This window comes from Perca flavescens, chromosome 12 (genome assembly GCF_004354835.1).
Source record: "Perca flavescens isolate YP-PL-M2 chromosome 12, PFLA_1.0, whole genome shotgun sequence".
Classification (NCBI taxonomy): Eukaryota; Metazoa; Chordata; class Actinopteri; order Perciformes; family Percidae; genus Perca; species Perca flavescens.
In genome coordinates, this window is record NC_041342.1 from 11,479,008 (window position 1) to 11,491,445 (window position 12,438).

The following is a 12,438-nucleotide window of genomic DNA, read 5'->3' on the forward strand; positions in this document are numbered from 1 at the left end:
TTCTGACGAAAATGATTTACTCCCGAAAAATCCGCAAAGCCAGTTCAGTTTTTACTTTTTATCACACAATGCCCTTCTATTATGCTCGTTCTTCTCACTCACTGCCAGGCATGCATTTGCCCTTGCACTGATTTGTGATAATTAGTGTTTAGTTATCCTGTCCACTAAACATATCTTCCTGGGGTCTAAACACCCCCATTTAGATCCCATGTCTACCAGATATTTGGGACGTGTCCAAGGCTTCAAGTAAGCCATCTTTAGAGTGACAGGAGAACCGTATCAGGAGGATTTTCACGATCTGGCAGCTTTCGTACAAACCATTTACACGTTGTATTGTGCCAAGATTAGTCTTAGTAAAACAGGAGGGGAAAGGCTCAAGTAGCTTCTTATTAGCAAAGATTGAAATTTATTTATTGAAGCTGTAAATTGTATTAGCAAACAGAAGCACGTTAAGAGCAGAGGATAAACATAAGTATAGCAGTACTCATAATATGCAGACTTTCTGTCTCCCCACACATATCACAAACTTCAATCAGTCTCATTGCCTGAGGGATTTATTTGATAGTTCGGCACATTTAAACAGCTGATTTTGCTTTCTGTCCTAAATAACAAAAAGAGCACAACGGCCTCCATTCAGTGAGCAGAGCCATACAGGGATACAAACTATACATGAAGGTTTTTTCTGGGTAACAGACAAGATATCAGATTGCCTGTAGGGAGAGAGTGTTTATTTTTCATAGTTTTGAGAATGAAGTCAAGCCTACACTACAAGACAATGTTCCTTTTATTAGAATTGAGGGTTTCTTTAGTGTCGTTCTTAATTCCCTTGGATCTCTTTAGTTTTGTACCTTATATTAATAAACATGGATGCTCATGTTGTTTTTGTCCGCAGGTGTCCAGTCTGGAGCAGCAGCTGGAACGAGCCCGGGCCTCTCTGCAAGGTGAGGTAAGGAACAGAGAGCAGGACGCCCAGGAGAAAGACAAGGACCTGCAGGAGATGAAACAGCAGAACACACAACTCTCCGAGTCTGTCAGGTAAGAACACCTGTACACACAGGTAGGCTCGCATCGGCAGACCTATCTACAGCGTTGTGGAGTAAGGTCTACACACACCTACATTCTGGGATAGGAGAAGAAAAAAAAACCTCTGGGTTGTTTGCATTTCTTTAAACCAATCACAATTGTCTTGGGCGGCGCTAAGCTCCGTGGGCAGAGACGGTGGCTCTACAGAATAGTCTCAGGAAGGAACTTGTTTTGGTGGAACATTTGCACCCCACAAAAGAAAACGCAGCAATCCCACCAATAGGTTCCAAAACGTCCCAGTTAGAGAGGAAATGCCCTAAACATATTCCTAGTAAATCTTTCCAATCATTCCCTGAAAGAACCAAGTAGGCCTGCCTTGCTGCACGATCCAAATTTTCTTTAAAACTCCGCGTGTAGCTTGCATAGCTCGAAGTTTGTTGTTGTTTCCCGTAACAACGGGATTTTGAGAACGGCAACACAGTTCTGAAAACGTTTTTGACCATTTTCAGACATAAACCACGTCACCAGTGCTATAACAGAATTATTTAAAATATTACAGTCAATGCCTAAGGTCTTTAAATTATATTGGTTCACACTTCAGTAGTTCTTTGATTGTATTCACTGTTGTGACTGTTCGGTTGGCATGGAGCCCCAGTGACTCAGCATTTCTGAATACCGGGGTTCAATCCCTGGGCAGGGCCTTTCTGTGGTGGAGTTTGCATGTTCCCGTGTTGTTTCTTCCCACCACCAAAAACATGTCTCGCTCATTAGTGTCAAAAAGAACTGGAGTTTTTTCCTTGGCACCTGCAGCTTCCCACCCATCCTATGTATAGTTAAATGGAGTAGACAGTTTAGTTTCTCTGTGTATTCATGGAAATGACAATAAAGGCACCTTTATTTAAAGCAGTTTGTATGGAGCTTTTGTTCGTGACTATTTTCGGTAGTAGGCTGTTTTTCCTGTCCTGCAGCAAAGACACTCACACACATAACAGTCTTATGATCACACCACATACTATTTGTAGGCATGAAGCAGCCCTCCCCTCCCCACCCCATAAACCAGTGTATATAAATGGGGATCTTACTTGTTAGAGACGTGGAGATCGGGGCCTTATGTATTTGGAGTGATTTTATTCTGCAGGGCTGCTGGTTAGTTGACGTTTTAAAAGCTCCAAAGCAAAAGCTGTTGGTTGTTGTGTTGTCAAAGACATGTTTGCTTAGCCCAGTTACGCTACTCCCAACAGTTCTGGAGGGATTTCCTTTTCTCTAAGTCTACGATGGGAGCCTTGCTCACATTGAGGTGAGGAAATGGGCATGTTGCATGCCCCCAGCTGCAACACAATGCAGTGAGTTTGCTGCTTAATGCTTTTCTGCGTAATATTGATTTTCTGTAGAATATGTCCTTTCCTTTTATTGCAGCACATTTTGTCCCTCATAGGTAAATGAAAATAGAATTTTCTTTGTGCTTTCTGCAGCCATCTGACATCAGAGATGACAAAGTGCCGAGGGGAGCTGGTGTCTAAAGATTCGGAGCTGCAGCGTCTAAGGAGGGATGTCAACGCCAAGATTTCTCAGTTCAGCCGCATGGACGAAAGCCTGCAACACATGGCGAGCCAGCTCAGCAGCAAGAGTGACATGGGTACGTTAACTCAGTTTCAGTGCAGTGTAGGAGATTTCACTTTCTGTTATTTTACTTTTATTTATATTTAACAGAGAAGAGGCAATTAGGCCCAGAACTGCACAGCTGTCTTTCACTTTTAACTTTTCTTTCATTTCCTTCTTGCCCCTCCCAGTGAACGATCTGGAGGAGAAGCTCCATCGCTGTGAGGCCGACCGGCTCAACGGTGTCCAGCGGGTCCAGGTCCTGGAGGGACAGCTTCAGGCGGCGCAGGTAGAGTTGGCCGAGACTCTGGAGCGGCTACGGGAACTCCGAGACGTTCTACAAAGAACCCAAAGCACCGCAGATGAGCGGCAAGTCTCGGTGGAAAAACTGACAGTCCAACTGAGGTGAGGTCACGCCCTCATGTAAAATATCCTCCTGCGCACAGGGGACAAGGCACGAGCCCTCATACGGAGACAACGTCCGTGTGCTGTAGCTCCGATCCTTCTCTGGATCGGGCTTATCTGTGTTTGGAACAATATCCACATTGTACATGTGTATCACAAACAGACACACACAGTCACGGAGCCTGTTGTTGTCGCCCCACACTTTGAAATCCCTCATACTTGTACGTCGTCTGGATAACGTCGCGGCTCATCTTTGTTCTCAGATGAAGCAATGACATTGTGTTTACTGAGGAAATCCTTTACTGTTTGATAATATGAATTTTTGGAAAGAAAATGAAAGTTATGTCCCTTTTATTATCCAAGATGGAACCTGTTTTTGATATGTACTGTATATTTGCTGTGATGAATTTTACACGTGCTCTGTTTTTTTTGATGGAATAGTTTTCTATATAAAACATACCACTGACACAGATAAATCTGCATACATTTGAATCCCATCCGTTGGGTAACACAGTGTATGAAGCATATCGTACATCAAGCACTCAACTCGGAGTACCCTCATGCACGTGGGATTCATTTAAAAAAAAAAAAAAAACGATTTAATGCTTCAGGTGATTAATCAGTAGTCCAGTTACTCCATACGTTCCTGATGGATACATTTTATTTATTTATTTATTTTTTACTGTTACTGTCTTTCAGAGCACAATGAGCTCAGGCATTAGCAGGGACATGCAGATGCTTTATACAGAAAGCATAACATAACCGTTGTCATTATCAGTTACAGTCATTAACCCATTCACACACAAAAAGCCACTATAATGAGTACAAGTCAAAACTTAGTTACGTTGTAAGTACTCAAACCAAAGGAACTAACCCCCAACAATAAACAATAGAAAGTCCTTGAATCATGTCCCCTGTATTTGGCCCTGCAAGAATCACACACCGTTATATCTGCCAATATCAGTTATAGCTGCCATTCAGAGGATACTCCCACTTACTCAGTGTGTTGTTTTTGTGAATTAGTTAGATTTCTGATACACTATTCAATTTGTGTGTGTGTGTGTGTGTGTGTGTGTGTGTGTGTGTGTGTGTGTGTGTGTGTGTGTGTGTGTGTGTGTGTGTGTGTGTGTGTGTGTGTGTGTGTGTGTGTGTGTGTGTGTGTGTGTGTGTGTGTGTGTGTGTGTGTGTGTGTGTGTGTGTGTGTGTGTGTGTGTGTGTGTGTGTGTGTGTGTGTGTGTGTGTGTGTGTGTGTTCACAGTGAGACCCAGAGGGAGTTGGAGGAGAGAACTCACGAAGTCTTAGATATGGACAACGCACTGAAAGAGAGACAGGGGGAGCTCCAACAGAGAGCACAGCTGGTACAACACAGATTCTTCCAGTATACTTCATTTCATTTGCAGAATGTTTTGGTGTCGTCTCTCTCCTGATTTTGTTTGTGTTTTGATTTTCTCTCCCCCAACACCCCTGTCGTCCTCAGCTGGGTCAGCTGGAAGTGGCCATCCGAGATCACAAGCAGGAGATGGAGAGGAAGGTGGAGTCTCTGCAGCAGAGCCTGGGGGCCCGAGAGAGAGAGCTCGCAGAAAGAAACATGAAGGTCAGGAGCACACACAGAATCAGAGGGCAAAACTTGTGAGAACTCAGCCTTTATCGACATATGGACAGAGAGTTTTGTTTAAATTACTAAAAGCTTAGAGTGGGGCTGCACGATATGAGGAAAATATCTTAATAGATATCGTTTTGACTGATATTGGGATATGATTCACGATATTGGAAAAATACAATAAAATCAAACAAAGACTAGGTTGCGACCCGGGACGTCTCTGCAGCACCATAATACATCATTTAGAATGGTTTGACACATATTTTTGCCATTTAAGATATTGTGCCCCCCTGCAATTTGGATATTGCCCTGGTTCGTCTTGCGATTTCGATAAAATCACGATTAATTGTGCAGCCCTAGTTTAGACAGGGTGGCTGCGGGTCCTTAAAGGAACACGCCGACTTATTGGGAATTTAGCTTATTCACCTTAACCCCCAGAGTTAGACAAGTCGATACATACTCTTCTCATCTCCGTGCGTGCTGTAACGCTGCCTGACGGTTGCAGCATTAGCTTAGCCCAGCACAGATCCTGCAGGTAACTGGTTCCAACTAGCCTACTGCTCCGAATTGTGACAAAAGTGACAAAATAACGCCAACATGTTCCTATTTACATGTTGTGATTTGTATAGTCACAGCGTGTACAAAAAAACAACGTAACATGAGACACAGCCATCTTCTAACAGTAAACAAACTGGGAACTATATTCTCAGACAGGCTTGCTGCGAGCATATCACTCCGCCCAAGTACTATATTCTTCCGCCTGAGAATATAGTTCCCGGTTTGTTTACAGTTAGAAGACGGCTGTGTCTCATGTTACATTGTTTTTTTGTACACTGTGACTATAAATCACAACATGTAAATAGGAACATGTTGGCATTATTTTGTCACTTATTCGGAGCAGTAGGATTGCTGGAACCATTCACCTGCATGTTCTGTGCTGGCTTGATGCTGCTGGAGCCGTCAGACAGCCTTACAGAACGCACAGAGATGAGAAGGGTATGTATTGACTTGTCTAACTCTGGGGGTTACGGTTAATAAGCTAAATTCCCAATAAGTCGGCGTGTTCCTTTTAAAAAGTCTTAAATCACTTTTCCTAAAAAAATAAGGCCTTAAAAAGTATTAAATTGTCTTAAATTGAGATTGGATAAGTCTTAAATATGTTTGTGTCATGTCACCGCGAAAATGCAGGCAATCTGTTCTGCCAGCCAGGTCGAATATTTTTTACGCAAGGTAACGTAACCCCATTTGCACATGACCTATCCCCTGACCAATCGGCTATCCTAACCGAGGTCTAATGCCTAACCCCTACCAATCGAGCTGCTTCGTGGGCGGGTCTTGGCGTGGCCATAATCAGTGGGATTTGCAATTTTGCCGCATACAGGTAACACAGCAATGGTTGATAGCTACCTGGAAACATGGGGAAATGGAAGTTCAATTACAAATTGCTTGAAAAGAACGAGTATTATTGGTTAAGGTCGGTGCCTGGAAATGTTTATGAAGTGAACTGCGTTATGCGTCGGAAGAATTTCAAACTTGGTAAACTACGTACTACGTAAAGGCTCGCCAGCAGACCGTAATTGCTAGTTTCTGCTACACCATTTCTACCGCTAGCAACGATGTCAACGCTACAACGCTGGATGTTAGGATGGGAAATCCACAGCCAACAATGCCAGCTGACCTTCGAGCAATTTATGGCTCTATTCCAACACTTCGAGCAGAGGTGAGTTGGGTGCTGAGGACTGTGACATGCCACAATTCCTACAGGTCTAACGACGGGATTCAAGAAGTGTTCAGAGCAATGTTTCCAGATTTGGGGCTTGTACAGTCATTTACCTGTGGAAAGGACAAGACCAGATACGTTCATTGAAGGATACGTTACGCTAAATTTGGACTGGCGCCATATATCAAAAAATAACTCATCACGTAAGTCCAAAAATGCGGTGCGTTTGTAATTATGTTCGACAAGACACTGAACCAGACAACCAAAATCAAACAACTGGACTTGCATGTGCGTTATTGGTTAAATGACAAGCGGTGCTCATAAGTTTATGAACCCATGATAAGTTGACTAAAAAGAGGAATACACAAATCATGTTTTGGAAATTGATCTTAATTCCTTAATTAAAACACTAGGAAAAGTCCAACCTTTAAGGACACCAATTTTCTTTGTGAATAAATAATGTATCGTAAATAAATAAATGCCCTTCCTTAAAATACAGGGGGCACAAGTAAGCACACCCCTATGTTAAATTCCCATAGAGGCAGGCAGATTTTTATTTTTAAAGGCCAGTTATTTCATGGATCCAGGATACTATGCATCCTGATAAAGTTCCCTTGGGTTTTGGAATTAAAATAGCCCCACATCCTCACATACCCTTCACCATACCTAGAGTTGGGGCACTTTCAATAAAATCATCTCTCAATGTAAATCAAACCAGCTATGAGGCTAACTGAAATAAAACCATGCCAATCACTAGGTATGGTGAAGGGTATGTGATGATGTGGGGCTATTTTTATGAACAGCACTGTATACTATTTATACATATTGGCAGGTAAACAGCAGACTCAAATACAATTCTAAAACTCAATTTGGCTGTTTTTAATTTATTCATTTTAATTTGTCTAATTAACGTGTAGTGCCCTATCCATAGTTGTTATTCACTTGACAAATCAGTAAAGCTTAACTATATGATACACAACATACAAGAGGTTAGTTAATAAATATATTTATGGCACACTTACTTTGAAATGCTGAAGTAGATCCTGGGCAGTTGCATGGCCCATGAACTGCTCCATATAATCTTGACTGGACGTGGTCATTTAACCAATAACGCACATGCAAGTCCAGTTGTTTGCTTTTGGTTGTCTGGTTCAGTGTCTCGTTGAACATAATTACAAACGCATCGCATTCAAGTCTTAAATTTCATTTAGAAGTGGTCTTAAAAAGTCTTAAATTTAACTTGTTTATACCTGTAGCCACCCTGTTAGAGCAAAAACACAACTGCATGTGCAATGACTTTAGAAAGAATAAGAAGAGAGAATTGATTGATTGATTGATTGATTGATTGATTGAATGACCGCCAGCAGCAATGCGTAATAAATTATATTGATGTTCAAGTTCAATACTTTATTGCCATGTCAACACAGTCAATTGGAATTTGTCTTGGTGCCAGTCAGTTTAAAAAAAGGCAATACATAGGCTAGACCGGAACATACAGTACATAAAAGACGATCACATAGACAATCATTCAAACCAGTAAAAAGCTGTAAAGACCTTCTGCTATTGCAACTTCCCATAAAGTGTCTCGTGCAGTCTACAAATTGTATTTGAATAAGCTGCATTTAGTACAGGTTTACTCTGCAAGGTGCCTGAGCATTAAGGGGCATAATATTGGCGGGTTAAGTAAGGTACTGTACAGAAGCGGGATGTTTTGCCCCTAAGACTTTGAACTCTGTTTCCAGAGGGCAGTAAGTGTCAGTCAGTGTCATGCTGAGTGTTCTCTGTACTGTACGTTGTATTATGTAACCTTTGGTGTGCAGCTAAAAACTGAACGTTCACGAGAAACCACTGAGAATAGAACGTAAGTTCTATCATAAATGTTTACACCCTTATCATTGCCCACATTGGAAACATGTTTTCTTTTCCTACTTACCATTTTCTTTTCTTCTTTTTCATAAAGGTATAACATTTAAATAATCGAAAAGTTAAACATCTTTATCAGAAAAAGCCGTTTGATTAGATACAAAACATGAAATCGATGACATTTGAAATTTAAATGTAATTAAATACAAATTTAATTTGATTATATATATATACACATATTTTTTATTTAATAACAATTTAGATTAAATTAGTAAGAAATTTAAATAGGTTTATCACTTAACTTCACTAAATTACATTTTAAATTTAAATCCTAATAAAATGGATACAAAAAAATGTATTTAAATTAAAGAATTCATTTATATTAAAAAAAATAAAACTCCTCTCATTACCATGATTGTGGCACAAATTGAATAAATAAAACAGAGAAATATTGACGAGTTCTTTGACTGAACACCTCTTCATCCTTTAATCAGCTGTAATATTAGATCTAAAGGGGCATACAATATGCAATGTTAATAAAACAGTTACACAGTTACTGTAAGCCCTGATTATACAAAGGCCGTAATAATATTTGCACACCTTATTTTTGCATTTATTTTGTGTTCATAAACTTATAAAAATATATCATTTGTGTGACAACGTAATCTAATCTAATTTACTTACTACTTAGTTTAATCAAAATCATTATCTGGTGTCATATAAGCAGTTTCTGAAGTGTGTCTGTGTGTGTGTGTGTCTGTGTGTGTGTCACTAGGAGCTCAGCCAGCAGCAACAACTTCACACTTTACTGCAAGAGGTTGAAGAAACTCAACGTCACTGTGAGGCTTTGACCGGAGAGCTGGACGCCACCAAGCTGCAGACCAAAGACAAGGTAAAGTCAAATCCTAATTTATTATTTAGTCTGGTTAAAGCTATAGTGGGTAGTTGCTGTCTCCCCCACAAGGAATTCTAAGTTATGACAACAACACTGTCTGAGCAACCACAAGACACAAGCCTTCGGTGATTGCACGCCACCACCACCCTCGAGCTGCTGCGCACGAAAGTCGCCGGACTAAACCATTTAGTAAACCTAGCCATACTGAGAAATACAGAGAGAGTTTTGTGGAGCTTAATTAGCTTTGTATCAACTCATTTGGCAATGGCTTGAATGTATCGGACGTTCAATAATATAGAATAGTAGCGCACTGTAGCTTTAAGGATAAAACAAAAGAATAAATTACTTGTTGAGACGGACATTATTGCTCCATAAATCTGCTGCGCTACTACTACCAGTAATTTTGTGTGCGTGTGTGTGGGTCTTTGTGTGTCTGTGCAGGAGGTGAAGCTGTGCGGTGTGGAGAAGGAGCTGGCTCTGAAGGAGGCCCGCTGGCTTCAGTTGGAGGCGGGGCTGCAGAACATGGTCACCTCTTTAGAACAAGAGCTGGAGCTGGAGAGGGAGCAGCACAGCAAGGAGGTACAGCAGCTACTGAGGCTGCAGCTCCGCTGTCCTCTTCCTCCATCTAATGCAGGGGTCTTTCACTTTTTTGAAACCAAGGATCCCTTATTTGAAAAAGAGACCGAGGAGGGACCCCCTAGTACATATACTGTAAATAAAGTTACATATTAAACTGGGCCTAGGGCGGCCTAAAGCCTGTATACATACCTTTTTGTAGTGCATAGAATACTAAACCATTAAAATAATAATTGTGGGCATGATTTTATAAATCATCTTTAAATGTTACACATACATGTGGCACAGTACTGTAAATCCTTAGGATTAAAGGGTAGCTACTGTTTTTTTCAACCCCATTTCCCCATACATTTGTGTCTAATAGACTGATGTGACCAAAAATCTTTGAATTTGGTCCAGTATTGAGCGAGATCGCAATGCCGGGCCGGCACAAACCGAGCTGCAATGTAACCTAATGGGGCAATTGTGCAGCCTTGATTTGTGTCCACTAGAAGTGATTTATTTATTTATTTTCTTTTTGGTACTGACAGGCTTAGATTGTTACTAAAAGTGTCTGACAACATTGACAATCTTTACGATAACAGGAGCCTATCATTTCTGTAGCCTTCTCCGAAACGACAGTCTCCCTGAACGCCTTTTTCTTGACTCACTTTCCCCTCTCCACACCGCTGTCTTCTGACAAAAAGTCACGTGCTGAGATCGATAACATTGTTAGACACTTTTAGTAACAATCTGAGCCTGTCCGTAGAAACAAAACTCACTTTTAGTGGACCCAAATCAAGGCTGCACAGTTGCCCCATTAGGTAACATTGCAGCTCGGTTCGCGCCGGCTCGCCGCTGCGATCTCGCCGCTGCGATCTCGCCGCTGCGATCTCGCCGCTGCGATCTCGCCGCTGCGATCTCGCTCATTACTGGATCCATCCAGGTTGAAAAAAACAGTAGTTACCCTTTAACCGTATCTGTTATAATTTGGTGGCCCCCCCTGCAGTGACTCTGAGGACCACTTAGGGGTCCCGGACCCCCTGTTGAAGATTGCTGATCTCATGCATTCAGTCAGTCTATCGAAATAGAGACGACTAAACAAGTCCAGTTTCAGTTGTTCAGCAAGAACTTCAACTTTATTGATATCGTCCCAGAGGGGAATTTGTAAGGCACACATCAACAAGACAATCGGACACACAGCACAACAAGAGACAACGAAAGGAAATCCACATTAAGTGGAGCGCTGAATAATAAGCACATGAAATACATAAATCACATAATTTAGTAGTTAAAAGTCCTACAATCCATAATTTAGGGGTCAGTTCTCCTTTCATAAAGCGCTAGTGCAATAAAATCCAGATAAATAAATACAGACCTCCTATAAAAGCGATCATCACTCACCAAAAAAATCTGAGGAACAAGTACTATCACCAATAAAACTACAACCAGTCCCTACGAAACCAGTAAATCAATAATAGGAGAAAAATGGACCATGATGCCCTATATTTACACACACTTAAACAAAAATACCATAGAAACAAAAATCCAACCAATAAATAGGTAGCAACTAGACTTGGCTCTTGATGCTAATTGTTCAGAAGAATTCCAGGCAGTATGCTTCTATTTGCGTCTCTCCATCTACGTGATAAAGGTCTTGTGGATTGGCCATTGGTCATCGCTTTCGTTCCCTTTTCGTATCTTTCTTTTCCTCTTTTTTTTTTTTTTTCTTTACAAACCTCAAGACCACAGTGGGAGTTCCTTATTTTTTTCCCCAACAATTCAGTTTCTCTTTGTTTGAGCTCACCCCTCCCACACACTGCTGATAACATCTCAATTCCTTCCGATAGTTTTAATTGGCGCTATTTATCTACTTTCTTGTCCTGCTATAACCTTTGGCATTATGTAATTACATCAAATGGAGCCTTATCATTTCTTCTACACTAGCTTGTAAAAACCAAACTTGTCTCATCTGTCTGTTTTCCCTCCCTCCCGCCCAGCTGGAGTCCCTGCAGCAGAGTCGAGGCCAGCTCCTCAAAGTCTCGGAGCAGATCTCCTCCACCATGTTGTCCTCCCAGGAGCAGCTCGCCGCTAAACTTCAGCAGAGCCAGAACCAACTCCAGGAAGCCAAAACCCAGCTGGAGCAAACTAGGACTGAGTTGGATCGCACCCGGAACCAAGCCAGCCACCTCCAGACAGAGCGAGACCAGTTTCAGACGCAGCTCCTTCAGAGTAAAACCCAGCTGGAGCAAAGCAGGGTTCTGTACGAGCAGGCCCGAGCCCAGAACAGTCACCTCCGGGCCCAGCTGGAGCAGCTCAGCACCCAGTTACATCAAGCCCGAGTCCAGGCCGCTCAGCTCCAGACTCAGGTCCAGGCCTCCAACAAGTCCATGGAGACCTCTAAGGAGTCCCTGCTCATCAAGGTAGACGTCATGAGTGTAATGAAAGTTGTGTTTTAAATTAGAGAGACCCGTCTGTTTGGGTGCCCTGCCGTAAGAAAATGTGTCCTGTCGTGTTCACTTTTCATTATCGCTTATTTTATTTATGAAGGACAACGCACATTAATTCAATTCAATTAGTGTCCGATCACAACAGGAGGTATCTCAGGACACTTTACAGTAGGTCTAGACCACACTCTATAATTTACAAAGACCCAACAATTCCCCGCGAGCGAGCATTTGGTGCAACAGTGGCGAGGAAAAACTTCCCTTTTAGGCAGAAACCTCAGAGACACAGATACAGATGAACATTCTACGAGTTTGTGTTCTTGTCTTCCTG

General features: G+C 41.8%; 1 protein-coding gene across 1 annotated transcript in view; it reads left to right on the plus strand.

The window, feature by feature from the left end:
• The window catches only part of ccdc18 (coiled-coil domain containing 18), a 28,249-nt gene that overhangs the window by 11,625 nt on the left and 4,186 nt on the right, over positions 1-12,438 (plus strand). Inside the window, exons 17-24 of the mRNA XM_028593749.1 lie at positions 893-1,035; positions 2,496-2,659; positions 2,814-3,027; positions 4,286-4,385; positions 4,505-4,621; positions 8,986-9,102; positions 9,547-9,684; positions 11,661-12,083. Of these exons, the coding sequence (XP_028449550.1) occupies positions 893-1,035; positions 2,496-2,659; positions 2,814-3,027; positions 4,286-4,385; positions 4,505-4,621; positions 8,986-9,102; positions 9,547-9,684; positions 11,661-12,083 (1,416 nt within the window). The remainder of the gene's footprint in view (positions 1-892; positions 1,036-2,495; positions 2,660-2,813; positions 3,028-4,285; positions 4,386-4,504; positions 4,622-8,985; positions 9,103-9,546; positions 9,685-11,660; positions 12,084-12,438) is intronic.